Genomic DNA, 20,632 nt, shown 5'->3' with positions numbered 1-20,632 from the left:
AAAAACATTCATGGTTTCAAATTCAAATTAATACCATTCAAAAGTCTATTTATGACATTCAGGTCTAAATACAAGCTTTTGATGATTGTATCTCAAATAATCTCTGTGTTAATGACGACAACTCATTAAAATGTTCTCCAAAAATATAATTTACATCATGTTAACATCACACAACAATATGAATATATAAACAGTTAAACATCAAATAACAGCGCTATCATCACCTTTTTAAATGGTGGTTGATGTAAAGTCCCATCAGTCTGTCAATGAGAATCATTACGTGATACTGCATGTACGGACAAACGGTAGCATTTGGGCATCTGATGATGTGACAGGACAATGGCCCCCGGTATTTGAAGTTATCTTCTGTATTGTTCAACTTAGTCACAGGGGGCATCACACCAACGTCTCAGGCAGGGCGTCTGCATTTTCTTTGGACAGTCTATGCCATATATGCCACCTCTCCGTCTGCCAGTTTGATGTACCAGGGCCCCTTTCTTGTCCAGGCCCAGAGGCATCTGCAGTATCTACAGTCTGGGGGGCAGGGCTTTGCTGGTACTGCTGTGGGGTTTGGGTGTCAGGCTGATACGTGAAGAGGGAGGGCGTGGAGTAAGAAATATGGGTCTCCCTCAGCTGTCCAGAGTAGTGAGGGGGAGACAAACCGTCCGTCCTGACCTTCAGCGATGGACATGCTGGCTGTCCTGTCCTTTCTGCTAAGTTGCCAGAGCTGAGGGCTGCTGATTGGCTGCTCAATCCCTGATGTAATGATGATTGAGGTTGTCTCTGTCCTCTCTGGTCAAGAGGACCACTGCAGCTGCGAGTCACTGGGGGGTGTGGCCTGACTCCCAGCATGCCCAATGAGGTTTGTGACCGGCTGACGGGCAGCTTGTTGTTACCCTGGTGACTGCTCAGCCCCTCTGAAGATCCATACGACTCACATTCCGACACGTCTCCGAGGGAGCCTGGGAGAAACCATTCATTAGCATCCAGCATTCATTACATATCTCAAGACCATCTGCAGCAACACGTACAAAAGATTGTATTACCAGTAATATGATGGCCAGTGAACTCCTTGCTGAATAGTGCATGCCAGGTGTCCCAGTAATGATCAGTTGAGGCCTCTAAAAGGAACAAAAAATGGTCACAACAGCAGTTTCAACGCTGTGGTGACACTGACTAAACGTACGATTTAAGCATTTCATTCTCCTTTTTCGGGGCCAAACTATTTCAAATGTAAATAGTGCATGTGGCGTCTGCATCATACTCTTTTTTTAAATATTCATTATCGTAGGAAATAAGAAAAACATAAATATATCAGGTGAGTCCAAACTTTTGAGCTCTAACCCAAACCCTCGTAACAATATTCTCATCTAAGTGTCAGCAAGAAGTATTTCCAAAATGTAAACCAATTCCTTTAATTTTTTTTTCTTTATAATACTAAAGTATATTTTGCAATACATTTAGTTCACCTTTCTCTGTAGAAAGTGTAGGAGAGGTGCTGCCAGATCCGTCTTTAGAATGGCCGCTGTCTTTGTACCGTCCAGAAAGTCTGGGGATCCTGTCTGAGAGCGGACCGCTATCCTCTGGGTATTTACACAGCAGTCGATCGGACAGGACAGGAGAGTTGTTATCATAGGGAGACACCTCTCCACTAGATGCTTTGATGGAGTCATTGGATACGCATCTCTCAGTCAGAGAGAAGGAATCCCCTGCTTCAAGAAGGCCTGGCTCCCTGCAGAAACAGGGACCATGCAATAAAGATTATAGCTCATCATCACCAGGGGGGGGGATAACGTATTATTTATCTTGATGATTTGGAGGTTTGGGCAGAGGGACGGCCCACAAAAAACACACACAATGAGACAAAAGGGAAAACTCACGAGTACTGAGAGGCCTTCCTCCGCAGTAAGTAATCCACAACATCAGGATCAGTTTCTTGCACACTCATCAGCACTTCGTTCTGAAGGTCAGCAGGAACCTAGGAGAGTCAAATTAACGATAGTAAAACTGCATTATTTATTGCATTAATTTCACTGTGCCTAATAATTAACCACACTTTTATTGAACCCAAAATAGATTGTACACTTCTCAATATTTATCATGCATCTGTACTCCATACAAATGACAGCATTACTGTATCACCGGAGCAGATCTCTTTTTTTTTTTTTAAAGCTGCAGAGACATCATGATTTTATGGTATGAGGTGAAAACAATTAACAGCAGTTTAGAAAGGCTGAACTAATGACGCAGAGCAAATGTGCGATGGGCTTTTTTTGCCCTCTGGCTTCCTTAAGAGATCATTTTCAGACTCTCGAATTAAGTGCATCTGCACTTAAGTTTCTGGTGAAAAGCAGAAAAACATAATGCAGATGAGGATCTTGCCCTCGATCCCAATCATTAACAAAACAAAGGCTGCAAAGCCAGTTATTGACCTATCCAGAGATGCTTCTCCTTTCCCATGCACTAAAAAGAGTATTCACTGAGCGTCTGAAGGTTCACTGTGACACTACTTTGTTTTATAGGTGACTATAAGAGCACAGCCTTTCTCAGAACCTATAAAGCTAATGTTTACATTTCATTTGGTGGCTCCACTCTATTCAGCTCCAGAATCATCCCCAGACCTGACTAAGACCTTGAGATTGTTTGATTAAGCGTTTGTTTCTTTAACCGTTAAGATGCCTCTTGGTTTGCAGTAAGGATGGCTTACCATAAAAAGCGTTTCATATGTGTTGATCATCTTTTGGACCACGCTGATGATGGCTGTGCTCTCCTCGGCACGGGCAAAGCTCTGGACTGCGAACTCTTTGTCTGAGTTTTTTTGCTTGTGCAAGAGGTTGGGTCCAAAGATGGTCGCTAGATTGAGTGATGTCATCTTGTTTCCTGTGATCTAAACAAAACCGAGGACGGGATTTATTTGTACCGACAGTCTGCAGAACATGCACATTCACAGACACTTTCACAGGATATTTGCATATGGTGGACGTCAAATTCGTCAGCTATACAGTAAACAATGGGTTCCAGCATCTCTTCTACGTGGTAGAATATGAGTAAGATTGCTTTAATTAAAATGAAATTCTTCATTTTTGAACCAGAATCGTCAGGTTAAAGCAAAACGTATCTAATGCAGCAGCTTTGCTCGTAAACCTCTCACATCACAGCCAAGTTCTTTAATGCATTAGATTATAAATTTGACCCCTGCAAATTAAAGAAATGTTTTAGACGGAAATAATGAATATGAACATTAACAATGGAGCTAAATTACCCTCGATTTTCTTTTAATCTGCCCACGTGCTTACGCACAGGAATGAAAACTTGTACGCGCATAGAGTACCGGAATTATGGTTTCAAGAATCTTTTGTTGTAGACCCTCCTTGTCATCCTTGAAATGTTGGGAATGTGCACATAAAACAGCCCTGCCACCATCAATAAGGCCGGCTCTGCCTTCTTTTGTTCAAAGAGACCAAGCAGACCTCTTGTTCACTGTTACAGTATGTATGCACTAGGGAGCGATGCCAAGAATAAACTGGTTTTAGATCCGTGGGAAACAATTCATCTCCACTGTGACGATTAGTATTAAAAGAATTTAATTAATGTGAAAAGATGACTTGGGGCCCAGACGGGCTTCATGGAGTAGGACACATTTTGTTCTGTTGCTGCAAATACTGTTTATAGCTTTTGAAATTACTTGTTTCCCCTCTATGTTGCAAATGACTTACACTACTTGTTTAAAACACTGGAGAGGTAATCAAGACACCCACAATGGATCATCATGCATAATGCGCTGCGCTTTGGCACTTCATTTTCCTCAAATTGGAGGCTGCAGGTGTCTGTCTTACTGAATTCAGATGGCTGCTGGGATTCATCTCAATTACATAAACTTGTAAACAGTTTATTTACGTTTTTCAGTGATAGCTGTTCACTTTCTAAACAGATTTTTTTTCTACTTGCTTGTGGACAACAACAAGTGTCAAAATGTGTGACACCTCCTCTTGTGTCTTGTGTATGTAAATCTCATCTGGTCGGACCCGAAAATAAAACTCACTACCATAAAACAGGGCATGTACAGTTTCTTTACCTCGTGTCCGTCATTGTCCAAGCTCTCTCCAGCGTGTGCAGCCACTGTGGACAACAAGCAGAGGAGGCGCTGCAGCGAGTCGCTGTTACAGGGAGGAAGCAGAAATATCAGGAGCTGGATGGCGCTCTCTTGGTCTGAATAATCCAGCACTGCAGAAAAAAAACAAAAGGCCACCACATTGATGTCAATTAAAACAACTGTAAATTCGATCAAACTACCACAAGCATGGCGACTTTTGGGTGTGTGTATGTGTGTGTTCCTCACACATTGTGTTGATGAAGGCCGTGTAGAGTTCTCTTGTTAGCAGTGGGTCGGGCATGTCTCTGAGGAACTCTTTGAGCAACGCAGCTACATCATGGACACTGTGCTCCTCATCCAAATGCACCTCCCATCCCTGGTCAAAATCCTGGCGAAGCTGGATGAAACATTGTGACATTTATTACAGCAAAATGTTGCTCAATAATTGACACAAGTTTGGCTAAGTCGAGATGTGTGTTACAGTTAACCAGCTGAAATTGTACCTGCCGTACTCTCTTCTTGGAACTTCCAACACGGAAAATTCCAACCGTCTGCAGGCCTGTAAGCAAAGATGACGATAATCACTTAGTGCCACTAGTGTGGATAATATATTTAGCCTCAAAGACGTTCAAATTGTATGATTCACAAGGTTCTGAACACACTATTTCTGAATCATAACCTTCCACAGAGCTATGTTAGGTATTTTCTATAATAAATACTACACACGATAGTGTTACTGTTCAACTTTGACAATGTGTACCATATTTTTCCAGGTGCTGGCAGCAGACATCCACTACCCTGGGCACCTGCCTGTAAATAGGGTTAAGGCTGAGTTTTTTGTCACGGCACTTCTTCCTGTTGCCAGCTGCCTCCTCTGGCAGAGAGAGCTGAAGGGCCTCCAAGAGCCGAGACTGGTTATCATCAAGATCAGTGATGCAATCCACCGATACTCCTCCCTGTCAAGCAGATGGGCGACAACCATTCAGTGACATTTGTGATAACATGTGGTGCAGTCATTTAACAGCTACCCCGCTGAATGAATATCCCCCCAAAAAAAGGTCAGAAATTCCCTGAGAATTCTCGTGTGCAAGTGTAATCTGATGGATTCCCACTGCTCTACAACAGCCCTGTTGGCTTTATCGACAAGAGGAGCCTTACCCTCCTGCGTGTCCGCGGGGCTGCGTCTGCTGCGCTGTGCAGAGGCGATTCATTAGGGGTCTCAGACGTGGAGCTCAGGGACGAGTTGCTGCTGGAGAGCTCCTTGTTGCCCCTTTTGAAGCTGTAGTTGAAGTTGAGGAAGGACAGCATCAATTCACTGTGCTCCTCCCGCGGGGGATCGTGCCGCTGCTTGTGTGCGCGGTCGTTGGATATGACCTGCGACAGTGGTATGCCAAACGCCTGGGGCACAGTCTCTGTGTGAGGAGAAAGGGCAAGACAGGGAGATTTAAAGTTCATCGTGTTGGCTCCTAGTCAACTGGGAGATGTTGAATTAGATTAAAGATGTGTCAAGTCATGTCAGCACATTATATATGTTAACCTTTGGAGCTTAGATTTCCTGTACAAAGCAACCACTAACTTATCTTTGCGTTCATTCTTTATATTCAAAGTTGACCTTTTAAATACATGCTGCCGTTTATTATGTTGTGTTTGATAGTCATATAAAAAGGGGAAAAATCCAACAGAAATATTTGAGGAACAATCACATAAATGCTACTTAAATTGAATACGAATATGAAAAAAAAAGCCTAGAACAGTGTGCAGTCTGCAGTGCACACTCTTGTATTCAGAGAGCGCATACTTTCTGAAGTGCCTTTGTAAACAAAAGGGGAGAAGAGGAAAGAGGGGGCTGGCCGTGCTGGAGGACAGGCTGTAATGAATGAGCCACCACTTAAGATTGTTTTTGTTATTTCCCTCGACTGCCCGGCTGACAGAGACCATCCCTGTGCTGCCAGATTCTTGCAGTGGGCGGGGCAGTGGTGCGGTTGTTGAAGATCGCAGCTCCCTCTGAAACTTCTTTATCCTTCTGTAGATTCTGATCACTCAGCAGCTGAGAATGTCTGCTTCAGTGAGTCTATATCGCGTCAGCCAAAAGGATCACAGAGTATGTTTTCATGTGTCCGGCTAGGCGGACTAGATTAGAAACTGGAAGGGGGAATAAACTGACAGGACTCAGTGGCTCTGCCACAGACTTGAAAAATAACTGTTTATCTTCACTGGTTTGGAAAGACTAACAATCATATAACTGAGTGTGTTAGAAATCCTTATCTAAATACAATTTTCCAATGGAGAGCACTAACATTCCCTTTACAGCGTATCCAGTATATCCCACAATACCTTTGTCTTTACTCTTCTCTTTAGAGAATGAATCCAACTTCCGCCGAAGTAACTTCTTGTGCTTGTGGCCATCTGAAAGGAAGCAGAGGTGTCACCGTTAAAAGAACCCTGGTTAATATGGTTACCTTGACAAAACAAAGGAGTGGAGTTTGAATCTCAATTCATATCCCCTACACAGGTGTACAACAGCATTAGCATAGACGATGATGTCATATATTTCAAAGCATTCCTTTTTTCTTTTGACAATGTAATTTGTGTTGGATGTGAACAAAGTATAGAATGTAACAAAAGACTGCACGACCAGAATGAGAGACTATCTGCGAAATAAATAAACTAGTTTATGACAAACAGCAGTCTGCGATTGCATAGGTCATTACAGTATGTTTAAGGTAGACAATCTCACACCACGAAATCTATTAAGCTGCAAGAAATGTATTGAAATCAATAGGGAGCACGACACCCTCACACAAAAAGGAAATCATTATTTTCATGTAAAATAAACAGAGAGAAAAACACTTTCTGTCATTTCGTTAGTCTGCATGTGATTCAGAAGACATTTTTGCTCGGGGCAGAATAGCAACTTGATGAATAAGGAAGGGGTCTGTTAGTGTGAGTGTGTGTTTTAATACATTTAGGGATGGTGATGTGGCAGCCCGGGTCGCGATCCCGAAGCAATCGTCTGAAGGCCACGTCTTGGAGACGAACCCTCTCCAACTCTGAGAGGCTTTGCAAAGGGACGGGCTTCAGGCCGACGTCACGTCCTGACACGCTGTTCCAGGTAAAGTCACCCTGAAGACACACACACACACACACACACACACACACACACACACACACACATCAGACACATCTATCATTGCTGTCACTGTCTACATTCATGACCAATCCCATCCTCTACAGACCCTCACTTTGTATGAACTGACAAAAGCTGAAAGTCACGACATCGTTGATCTGATTGCCATGACAAAAACTGACAGCTAACACTTTAAAGACAGTTTGAATGATATTAACTCCTCGATGTTAGCATGCAGCATTTGTGCTGTACTTTTTTAATAATGTAATCGAACACAAACATGTGTGTTTTTTCTGATCGTAGAAGCGAGGACTGTAAGTTGTTGACATTAGTAACACTGTCTGGCAGAACTTCCGTGCCCCAGAATTTGGCCAGCCGTCTTATCAGAGAAAGGAGCAAGAATACTGATTTTGTAGATTATCTGATTTTACAAGTAGCAAGAACATGCTTATTAATATAGGAGCTTAGGATATCTATATCCTAAGCTCCTTAATGTTAAATACCTCATCTTAATTCTATCCCTAATCCACTCAATAAAGTGCATGACGCTGCATTTAATATCCACGGATTTATGGATAATTTATCATCAATCTAAATCAAAGACATTTTCCTAAAAAAACACACTTTATTCGTAAACATTGCTACGGGTAAGTGATTCTGAAGATTTAGTACTGTGGTAATGACGGGACAAATAATCTGATCTGAAATCCTCAACCTTTCAGCATCTCCATGCTGGAGATTACAGTGCTTTGATCCTGTACGGTCAAGCCAATCATATGAGCCATGTTCCAAAGAGGCTTAGTAACTCATTATCAGGATAAGGCTTACACTCTATTGGCTCACTCACATTAAAGGAGAATTAGGGCTGTGCTATAGTAGCGTACTGTTTTCAAGTACAAGGCACAGTATATGCACAGAGAACATGATGTGACGAACAGGTTTTCCTGTATGATGAATCTGGCTCACGAGGTAGATCACCACGGATAACCCATTAGAGGATGAGATCAAAAACTGTAAACGGCCTGGCATTGACCAAGCAGATCACTGTAAAAAAAAACGAGCAATCCCAAAAAAAGTGACAAGTTGTAATTTGTAAATGAATAATTAACAAATAATAAAAAGCAAAAAACATTTTAGAGATCGTTTTTTGCAGTTTGAGGCGTTCAATTTCCAGTTTGGTTTTAAAACGGTGTTTGTAACAAACGTTGGGATAGTTCACTACACTATATAGATTCTTTCATTCTGGATTCCTGACAAATGTTGCATCCTCTCTGGTTTGGGAGCGGAAACAGTCCAACTTTACATGTGCATCACATATTCATAATGGTTTATTTATAATCAGACAAAAAAGCAAAAAGACTCACTCTATACTAAAGACGTGTATAAGAATCCCTACACTAATGTACAGCCTTACTTTTAATATTTGGACATTATTTCTGTTTCTGCAGCTTGGTATTAAGGCTTTTAATAAAGTGAAACAGGCGGGTCGCAGGAGATTTCATTAGGGTCGCCAAATAATTTAGCAGAAATTCTGCCATTGTCTTTTATATCTGCAGCACACCTATGAGCCACACGAGGGAGCCTGGATGTTTGCATTGTTCTGAATATTTTAGCCTATACTTTTAACAACGAATCCAATAAGAAAGGCTTGTGTACATTCTGTTTGTTTTACTGATAAATGAGAGCCTGTTAACGCCAACTAAATGCATTCATTTGGTCTCTTTTATAAAGTATTTAATGTGTACGTTTTCAATATCACATGCATAAAACAAAGATGCAATTTGTCAAGTGTATATCTCGTTTAAACTTGTATGTATTCAATATAATATACGGTGATGTGGAAATAGCAGTAAAAAGGGTCAGGAACATTCATTTGCACACAAATGTGCTCTTCTCATAATTTACAGATCAGGCCTGTTGTGAACTGGGTCGCGATGGTTCATCATTTTTCTTGGTCCCCAGAGTAATAACCTTATAACCTTAAAATGATTTGTATTCATCATTCATCTACTGTCACAACAAAGCCAGCATTAAGATAAGCATACCTACTGAAATGTATCAACTCGCAATTTTTCTCAACACTCTCCTGTGAAAAGTGCAAGTGAATACACACCAAGGCACACAATGCACAATGCTTTTGTTCGGGCTAACTGGAATACAATGAGAGGAAACGCGCAAGTGGATCCAGTGAGGGGATGAATATTCCTCAGTACTCAGGAAGCCATTCAATGGAGTCACAGTGAGAAGACTTTCCCACAAGTGCCCCTACACTCCGAGATGCACAGTAAATTCTGTGTCAGATGTATAAAAACTGATACCACTCCTCTCTTGTTTTCCACAACTATATGTGTAACAGCATTGACAAAACCAAAATAACATTGGGGTGTCCTGGAAAGCTTGGAAACGACCAGCGCAAACACAAAAAAACCCATTAAATTACTCACATCCGGCTATTCTTAAAATAAGTCATGTGCTTTAATGTATATAGAGTAGTTCACGGTACAATAAAGAATTGTTTTCCTTTGCTTTCAAGGTAATATCATCAACCATTCGCAAACAATTAACAACAGCAAATAATTAACAAACGGTCCTTGTAGGACTGAACAAACAATAAAACAACTAATGTAGACCAATTGGTATGACACATACTGCACATGAGGAGTGGGAATAAAAGGAGATGGAGAGCAGTAACACAGAAAAGCTCCATGTAGTAGCCTTCTATACATGAATCACTGAAAAAAAGAAAGATACCAATTCATATCACAACACTTTATTATAAGGGGGAAAACCTTTGAGGCCTTCCCTGTCTACTATCTCTGTACCTATTTCCTCCACTTCTCTAAACTATGTGTGGTGCTGGGAAGCCTTCAGGAAGCCAACTAGGTTAATTCACCATCTACACGGTTAAGCTGCTGAGACAAACCGACAACAGCGTCTACTCACCAGATAGGTGATGTCTCGCTTGGGAATCGGATCCCCCATCGCAGAGGGTCGGGTGGCGATGTCACCCCTCCCTCAAAACGTTAAATCAACCGACGCCATTTGACTTCAGACTAAACGCCCCCACATGAATAGAGTCCACATGCTCACAGTCTGGAGGCAGGACGCAGAGAACGCGCAGTTAAAAAGTGGTCCAAGTCCAGCGACTGAATTAGTGACATCACGGTGACAGACGCAGTCCCAGAGAATAACATTACCTCTGATTAATGGATTGGGAGGGGCTGAAGGAACGGGTCACCTTCAGGGCACACGTTAACAATAGAAACCCCTCTGATGAGATAAACCGAGGAGTATTCCCACCTGTAAGTAAGCTGAAGTTAAACATCACATTCAGGTAACGCGATGCTAAAACCAATGTATTGACCGCAGAGAGCTATGATTATGATTCCTAACAGAGTATTTACGTATAGCTACTGATTAGTGTGTGTGGCATTTCAAATCATCGCTCAACGAAGTCTGCTTAAAAACTAATTCGGCCAGGTTTCAATCGCTCTGAACACTACACTACCCATGAGTCAGACCATTATTATTTTGCGGTGGTGGCAGAAAGCTCAGAGACACATCTCTTAATAAAACCTGGCAACATAACAGAAACCCATAATTGCCTGCATAGAGAGGTAAGTGAGAAAACTCATTCCTGTAATTTGGGGAAACTGTATTTGACTAAATAACTAATTGATAGCACGAAACGCTCACTTTGAATAATATATTTCAATGAAGAGATCAACTGCTGCTATTACTCAGATCGTTTATGGATTTCCTATGAGTCTTTATCTGTTCTGTGGAGATTATTCTGGGTTTTGATATTTTTAACGTCATATGGAAGCACAGTTAAGACGAAAACTGCTCAGAAAATAAGAGCTATATGCTAGATTGCTAAATCCAACAGGCTGGTATTGGTGATAGTTTAGCTTATTGCAGATATCTTCATTTGCATGTATATGTAGGACTATAAGTAACAAGGAATGTCAGTAAAGAACTGTCAAAGATATGAGTGCTATAGTTAATCCACCAGAGAGCACTGAGAAGGTTATTTATTCAACCGTAAAATGTCCTAGAACGACTATCGGATGCTGTACGTTTATCAGTTGTTGTTTTTTTTAACTCTCAAATGTTGATATCAGTGTTAAAAAAATCCAAAGATGTTCTAGCTCTACATAAATGATTCGGTTCGGTTTGATTAGACCTCTCTAGTCAAGTTGAAGATCGCAGCAAACATTATGACTTGTCATAACAGTTAACACACACAGGTGTTGCTAATAACATCAACAATGTCTCTGTTTTCAAGTGTCTTCGTAAGGCAGTGTGACAGTGAGCCGGCATGCACAATATCAAGACCCTGAGACTGAAGCAGCTCAATGGATTTCTACTGTCACATGTCAAAATGTCTTCTATGTGAAATAAATACTAAAAAGTACCAATAGGGCTTTGTCACGGAAGACGTTTTTGACGCGTCACATTCGGATGTCACAGGTGTAAAAATGAAATCAATGATGATTGAATTCCATTTAGGTGCCTCAGTTGGTGCAGCAAGACAGTGATGGAGATGCTAATTAGGCACAGTTTACCACCCAGCCCGTCCTGAGAGAGGTCTAATCAGGCTGCATGAGTGGAAACACCTTGTGCAGGTGGACCGTGGATTATAGTCAGACAGCGATGGCGGCAGATTAATCGACGTAGCTACGGGAGACCAGAACTATAATAGCAGTCATCCCTCCACGCGGAGATTGAGTTTCCTCCCTGTGGTTGATGTTTTAGAACAGCTGTAGCCTGCCCAAATTACTACACTATGTTCTATTGAGTTCCTCTAAATTATGTGTGAGACTGAGGGCATTTTTACGAGTCTGGTTGGACATTTCTCTTCTATTCGGGAGTGCTGGAATGAGGTTGTTAATGCTATGCATGGTGATGATAAACAGGAAGCAGCATGTCCAACAGAAACAAATGACGTCTCAATAACGGATACAAATACTATCACCTGTAACCTAATATTAGTATACTAATAGCTACATGTTTCAGACATTTAGATACAGCTGGCTTATGGCCTCTGTGTCGTGCCTTCAGAGAAGTCCAGGCCATATATTGTACATGCCAAATTCACATGGTCTTGATTGATTCAGGTCAGGAATTGAACAGACAAATCAAACTCAACAGATATTATCAATCATTCATGTAATTACATTAGTTTGAATGCATATCTAGAGCACTTGAGAACCCTCTTGGACAGCAGGTGCTGCCTGGGCGCTTATAATATCATATCGTATGTTGCGAGCAGACCAGCAGCTGCATCAGCATGCAGATGGGATTACATACACATGCGGTTGACTAAAATTAGCTTCTCAATTAGTAAATAAAACATAAATCAAATTCTACATGTTCACATTTGGAAATCACCGTTTCCTTTGAAAGATTTCACTCGAGGCATTGACGAGTTCACTAAGCATGGAATTTGAATTGAAAGGTTTAGTGTCTCATGGTGGTGTGGATTTTTTGAAGCTACTGAAAGTACAATTCTTGAGAACACACTGACAGAGAATAGATTTTGGCGGGCCACTTCAGTCAGAAGTATTTGTATTAGTGTCTGCCTTTATGAACTTTAATTGCAGGCCTACTTTCAGCACTGTGTCCGAGTCTCCAAATCTAACATTTTCGGAAAAGAAGCTGAATGAAATGTTTCCTCTTGTATTTAACAAAGTCAATCATGACATTCAAGTGGCTTTGTAACAGAGAGAAGTTTTCAGTTTCCTCCAAGCTCTTTCTCTTCTCTGCATCATCAAATGATTCCAACAATATATTCAAGGAGCAATGATGGGACACTTCATGGAATTACATTTGGTAGAGCAAATATTTCTATTTTAGGTTTAAACTTGCAGCTTTGCTTACAAGCATTCAAAATTAGAGTGTACACGAAAAGCTACATTTCATCAATGGTGCTGAATTATCATTCAGAATCAACTTAACACTTGGATGGTTCAGAGTTTTTTTATGAATTTGTGAATTTATGAATGTGAAATATGTGGCCAAAAGCCATGCTGCTTTAACATGCAACAAAACCTATTGTTGACGTAACATGCTCTATACTGCATGTAGCAACAGTGCAAAATGAATGGCTCCTTCTAAAGGCTTTATATCTTCCTGCAACTGGCTTCCTAAGACATATTTTTATAGTTGCATATCTGTTCTGGCTATTTAGAGTGACTTACAAAGTCATTTCTCTGAAGGGTTGTGCTTTATATCAAATGAATGACGATTACATCACACGCTGCCTGGGGTCCTCTTAAAATCACCATTTTCCACAGACAAGATTTCATGTGGAAAGAAAAAGAATGACAGTTAATAAGTTAGGTTTTTACAAAAGGGATTTAACCAAAAGACAATATTTTCCAATATCACACAAGGTCTTCATATCCAGTCCAATAACAGCCCAAAATGAAATGCAAAGTCAGCATGAATGAATCCTAAACATGACTAAAACCAATGCTAGGCACTTATGTGGATCAGGGAAGGGCTCCACCAGTCATATTAAACAGTAATTGACTTGCAGTGGAGCAGCCAGGCCTTCTGTCATAGTAATGAAAGGCGTCCAAAACAATTCAAGATCAGTTCTATAGTGCAATATACCGATCACAGGTATTGCAGGTTGCCTATAATTAACTTGAATGTGCAGATTGTAAGGATGCCTTGAAAGCCAATTTAAACGTGTATGTCTGTTTCTGTAGCTGCCCCAAAACCAAAATAATCCATAATGATCTAATCTCATGAATCCGCTTCTGTCTCCCCTCCCACAAAACAGCATGTCCATTTGATTTGAAACAATGTTAACATAGTAATCTTATTTGTTGGCCAATTGCATTGTTGAATGTGCTACACAGAGGGGAACTGGGGAAGGATAAAGACAGACACGTTGTTTATATAATAACTAAACCCAAGACTGTTCGTACCCCTTTCTTCTACTTAAATGGCACCTTGAATACCCTAACTAAGGGTTTTACAGACTGTACGCCGACACTTTCCGACTAGAGCGGAGACACATACTGGACTCTCTTGTAAACTGAATTCAATTATTCAGAGCAGGTATCTTGCTACTGAGGCTGGGAATACCCTTTGGCAAGAAGCTGATCACAAACGCCTGTTATCATTTGATTAAATTGAATTGACGTGAAGCAATGATTTATCATCTATGTTTACATCTAACCCACTGTTTTAATTGTCCTCTTATCAGACACAAGGTGGACGCTGTGGTGCTGCCGTGTAAAGCCAGCAGGTTTGGTTCCATGCCTTGCAAATGGACAGTCTCCTGTGGGAAGAAATATGTGCCTGCAGGGACCGTAGCCAAGGATCAGGTCATGCTGCTCTACTGTGAGAAATAAGAGTTGAAGCTTTCTTCATGTAAACCAGATGTCTCTGCTTTCCATCTCAGCTCCGACTACCGAGACCCCGAGTGAGAACGCATTGTGATAGACCACAGTGATGTTCAACCTATGGAAAATACAAGGTCCCGTGTACCGTAGATCAAAAATACCAATCTGACACTGCTTTTTAAACAGGGAACAGGATGTGTTTTATGCCAAGATCATGCAACAATAAGTTATCGCTTGGTGATCATTTGAATCATATGCATCATATAACAGAGCATAAGCCAGACAACAGACCTTATAGGATACACTATGACCCAACACACTATAGTGTATTTCCATTGATTATAGACTCCTCTTTAGCGCACCGTGGCACCAGGTATGTCTTGTACGTGCATGTGTTTTACTCTTTGCTAAGGACAATAACTATACACTGGACGGCATTCAAGAAACTAATACAGTAACATTTTCTTTTTGCAAGAGACCTGGACAGTCTGAGTTACAATACATATAATAGTACATCTCATAAAAGGAGAATCTTGCAGAGCCGGGCTGTTATTGGGCGGAGGTGCAGCAGTGTTATGTGCAAAGGGAGAAACATTGTCAGACTGACTTCATTAATGATGTTGTGACGGTAGCTTAGATACTATTGTCCCTGAATGAACTGCTGGTTGGATATTTGCACACCCATTAAATGTGACTTTCATTACGGACTTGGAGTGAGGTTTGCATCCAGTGCAAGGCACTTACTTGCTGTCGGTTTAAGCGGACAGCTTGGTCATGTGAGTCCCCAGGAAGGATCTCACACCTCAGACTGGCGGAAGTTCTTCTCACTAACATGTTGAAGCTCTAGAAGTAGTAGAGCTCTACTGTCTACAAATACCCCGTATGATATGAGCGGTAAAACATTACCACATTACATGTGTCTGGGGTTGTTATCTGCAGTGGAGGTAACGTTTACCATTTGAACAATCCTTGAGAAAAAAACAGGCTGTAGTGCAGCTCTCTGAGGATAATGGTGCACACAAGCACTAAGTCATAAATCACATTTATCCTCTCTGACACAGAGCTGTCTCCAATATTAATCATCTTCATTCAGATTTACTGTGATTACATTTTTAAGGGCTCTGGCTGTAGGATCTGGGTTCTTGTTGATGACTGTAAGAGCTACCAGATACCTGGTATTCATTACAAGCCTATTATAATGTCAAGTCTGTGTTACATTTCCGTTATACTAAACACGCAGTGTTACCATGAGGACCAACTTAAGGACAGCAGTACAGAGCCGCTCGAATTATGAAGACGGGTAGACTATAGGGAGAATTACTTTAAATCTAAAAAGATGTATCTTTAACAATAGAAAAGATGCAAATGGACATTTTAATAGATTTCAAATACATGTTAATACATGTTTTCTCCCCCTCCCCTGGAGATGAACACCATGAACAGTAATCCTATGATATGATGTGTCCAAGCATCATGGTTAATTAACAATTATTAGGTGATTGGTTTCTTTTTGTACAAAGAAAGGCTACTATAAAATAAACTGTACATTTACTGCACAAGTTGTGGTCATACGTTCATCTCTGAGGCGACTAATAAATAAATCTATCAATAAATCTAGAAAGTTATTTTTGGGGGCATTTTTGAACAACAAAAAGCCAGTAAAAGCCATACTTTAAATGGAAACAGGAAACTGTTTTGCCAAGGGGGAATGATCGTGACTGTTTTGTGTTTTCAGGCTCATTAGGAATTATATAATGGTCCAGTAATAAAGGTTATGCACATATTCACAGTGCACAGATTTGAAAATGTGGTATACTTATATCATTTTGTTGTTGTTGCCAGAACCCCACCTTAAAGCTTGTATTATGATGTGAGAAAATAGGCTTTTTTTGAGTTGCGCCTTGCCAAATGTGACAACTTGTTCCAGTCACACCTCTTTTAACATCAGCAAGTTGGCACAAGCAAAGGTTTAGGCTGACATCATTTCACCAAAATGAGTTGAGTCATTCCTTTTGGTGAAATGATGTCAATAGTCCACACATAAAATGATCTTGTCAGAGACTAGTCATGGACTTCGTGATGTTGCAACAGTGTGGGGAAAAAAACGAGCTCCTTTTGATTTATTTCCCCTTTGAGTAAAAATAAAATAACAATTGCATGCACCAAATATACAGTAAAAAAGTTTCAAAATGTGTACATTTAATTAAGATCAAAGGGAAATAACGACAATCCTGTAAACTCATTGGCTACATCATCCTTAGGGAATTCCAGCCACTTCCGGAATCTGGATGCACTCTACGCTGAGCTCAAGTTCTGCTCGCTCCTGAGCTCTAATTCGTGTAAGTTTTGCACTTCCTAAATGCAATTGGTAAATAAAATAGCATTTCAAAAGTGATGTAAGTAAGAAATCTGAATCACATTTTAGGACACTTGCGACCCCCTCATTCATTAATTTCAGACATCCAAACCAATAACGTAACCCTTATCATCGCTGTGATATCTCTGCTCCGAACATGTGGAATCAGGTCGACAAGTCGGACAACAACTACGATCGCCTGCAGCGCGGAGCTACCAGGTCACTGACCTTAAGCGATGTCTCCTCGGCGTCTGTACCATAATGTCCCATCAACGCCGGGTCCAAACTCCTGGTCTGTCTTAGTCTCCGTTTGGAAAGAGTTTTGGGGCTTAGCGAGCATGAGAAAACGCTGCTTAACAACCCTTGAGCGGACATGTCTCCTTAAGCTGGTCAACTTGTGATTAAAAGAAATGTGAAAGAGATGCATATCTCCGCTACGAGTCCAAACGGAGCGAGGGAGCAGCACCACTGTAGCGTCAAGTCACCAGCGCGTCACCATGCTGGAGATTATGAAATCCTCGCCGGGAGTGGAGTCCCTGGACAACCCCCCCCCCCCCCTCCACCTCCCACGTACTCTGACTCAGTACTTCCTCCTTTCATGATTTTAATAACGGTAAACCGATGCTAATTTCCCCAAAACACCAAAACAAACAATGAGGCGTACACCGAGAGCTTAGGGCAAAAAAGCCCGTTAGCCTATTTATGCGTGGGTGTGTCACAGTGTGCGCGTGTTTATGTGAGTCCTCCTGCTGTGAAACAGACTTATCATGCACACCAGTCACTGTGAACACAAATGTAATTGATGAACACTTTTTTAAATATGACTCATGCAGTTTATGAAAAAAACCCAATAAAAAACGTAAAACGACAATTCAATGTTCTACCTGCTTTACAGAAGTTATATTTGTTTAATTCATTGAAATATATCCACTCAAAAGTCAATACTACTTTTATACTTGAGTCAAGACATCGCAAACTAGATTTTATATATAAATATAAATTCCAAAATGTAGAATACATGTCCCAGTCACTTATTAAATTATTTAATACACACACTTTAAAAGTCACACAAACTAAAGACAAAAATGCATATTGTTCTAGAACACTGTGTATATAACGATGCTGCTTTTGGTAATCTTGTTATTAGACGTGATCTGTTTTAGGCTAACTGGGTCGGTGTTGCTTATGACATATTTTAATATTAGTAATATAGTATAGTATGGCAGTGTCTGATTTGCCAGGATTCACATCAACCACATTTTTAGTGGGGCACTTTCTGAACCCGAATCCATCCAACAAACTTCAAAATAAACCATTAAAATGCATCTTTTGATTATTCTAATTTGTCTCTCACTTGTGTTGAGTTTAATGAGACCGTTATAATGAACAGAGACATTGAGCAGACCTTACCCACAGTCGACTCTTGACCACGCCACGTTTGTTCCTGCACCGTGAGGCAGTTGAGATACTTGGCATGTAGTGCCCATGGGAACAGACTCTTCCTGTGGGAGCCCTTGGGAAGGGACTTGTGTGATAACATGACATGTGAACCAGCACTGTATGGACACGATAAGGATTCATCCGATGCAGGGTCTACCAAACAGACAGGGGAAGTGGTGATAAGAGGGCGGCTTTGCGTTTGATCCATTTGGTGGTGGCGAGGTTTGGAGTCGACTCTAAACAGATTCTCATCAGACTTCCCGTTATGTCATTTCTCAGGGGCACAAGTGCAGCTTTGGGAACTCACTTCTTACCAATTAAAGGATGTCAGAAAAAACGTTAATGTGGGCTTTTTGAATAGCTTGCAAAATAGTGTTTGGTTTCAGATTATTGTACTGCATTCATACTTCCAATGGAAAATAAAAAAGTTGATATATGAGCTTGTTTTTTTTAAATGCTCAAATTTCTGATTTCTGATAAATGAAATCATCCAGCCTCTGTGGGAGTATTTCAATTATCTTGTAGACTTCTCTATGTGAGGCTAAGATGACCACAGAGTGGTCTACACTACGTAGTGTCATCAGGTGAAAAAGTAGAGACATTATGTGAATGAGTACATATTTAAAAATCATTTCTGAATGTTTAACACACTAGCTACTGGCTACAACAGGTATGATATGAATGGGAAGTTGTACTTTAGGACTTACTGGCTATTTGTGAAGGACATTAAAAGGGAAGCACTGACTGTGTGTAGTTGACAGGCTGTGAATGATTGTTTGAGTTAGTGAGAGACAGTTTCCTCCTTTGGTGATGAACCCACCACTAGACAACAGGCCACTAGATGGCGGTAGCACACACACACATTGCTTTTCAAGCATCAACTGAGTCAGATGTGTAGTACTTATGACTGATTTGGAGAATTTACCTTGGTTGTTGCCATGACCAGATTAAGCTGCTTGGGGTCCCTTGAGCTAAAATGAGTTGCTTGGCGCCTATCAACTCCCCGCTCAACCCCTTCCTTGTGCACTGTAACAAGCATAGTACAGCCTCAGGCTTGCTGTGTGGTAATTTGTACATTTGTACATGTACCATAAAATGTAAAACTTTGACAGGGCCTCAAAATCAGGTAATATAGCAGGACCCACCTTTTGGTCATTCTCATAGTGAATAGTGTGGTTTAGTACTCTCATATTACCAGACACAGTTACAATAAATCATATTGCCACATGCTTTTTGGGTGCCTGGGCAATACCTGTACAATACAATGGAATCCTGAACAAAAGCAATAAATTCCACCTTTGTGAGGCTTTTATTGTCTTAACTTATATTACTGTGATAGATAGACTTATTCAATGCACGTTTTAGGCCCTTTGGTGTTTTGTGTACAAAATAACATGAAAAAGTACAATATAAAGCAATCTAATAAATGAAACAATGCTGCAAATGTAGAAATATATCAGCCTTTGTCTGACAAAAACTGAACAGTTTGTACTGTTCAGACATCAAATGTTACTAGATTTTACTATAGGTAACCCTGTACGTTAAAAATGAATGTTCAAATGTGCTAAAATGCCATCAAATCAAAGATTTCTCTTTGTTTTGGACAGTCAGCAGCCATTTCAAAATATCTTGGTCAAACTCCTGTGTTGATGCTATACTACAACATGTAGGCAAGTTCAGCTTAAAGTGCTTTTATAATGACGTCTCTACATAATATACTGGAACTATGCAAGAAAGTGTAATAAAGAACATCGCATCATTAGTCTAACTTAGTTTAGCCTTGATCAAATGCAGTGCCTCCTTTCTTTCACTTGTCTGTGCTGGTGTACTGTCACACACGGCTTTAGTGCTAGCAGCCCAGGGCATCATAGTGTTATGAACCTTTAATGATGCACATTAAAGAGCGAATCTGTCCTAGTGGGCGACCAAAAGAGAGCGAAACGGCACCTTCGGAAATGTTGCGCTTGCCATTCTGTTTATGACACCTATTTCTCTTCCATTAGGTTGCAGATATAGAGAAACAGCCCTAATAAGAAAATACAAATGCTGGGTTCTGACTTCAATTACAGCTACGAGTTGTAAAAATGGTCGTAGGCGGTAGATCAATTGCATCATTGTGCTGTATGTCTTCTTTTCTTTATTTAAGGGTCTCAACAACATTTTAGGCTTCACTTTAACACAGCAGAGATACAACATGTTTACTCAGTGAGTCATCGCAGACATCCTATCATTTTCGGGGGACTGTACAGTCTGAG

General features: G+C 40.7%; 1 protein-coding gene across 1 annotated transcript; it reads right to left on the bottom strand.

Moving 5' to 3' along the window:
- Positions 1-396: 396 nt before the first annotated feature.
- Positions 397-17,312, bottom strand: LOC306704371 (rho GTPase-activating protein 6; the record flags this gene model as incomplete). Its single annotated transcript, XM_079170690.1, has 13 exons — positions 397-962; positions 1,047-1,121; positions 1,470-1,732; positions 1,881-1,978; positions 2,708-2,887; positions 4,076-4,224; positions 4,340-4,490; positions 4,597-4,652; positions 4,854-5,049; positions 5,252-5,505; positions 6,428-6,499; positions 7,057-7,216; positions 17,166-17,312. 13 exons carry the CDS (start codon positions 17,310-17,312, stop codon positions 397-399), a joined length of 2,367 nt encoding a protein of 788 aa, XP_079026816.1.
- Positions 17,313-20,632: the final 3,320 nt, after the last annotated feature.

Source organism: Pholis gunnellus (genome assembly GCF_910591455.1).
Source record: "Pholis gunnellus genome assembly, chromosome: 12".
Lineage (NCBI taxonomy): Eukaryota > Metazoa > Chordata > Actinopteri > Perciformes > Pholidae > Pholis > Pholis gunnellus.
Note: the sequence above shows the minus strand (reverse complement) of the source record. Positions and strands in the feature narration are given on the sequence as shown.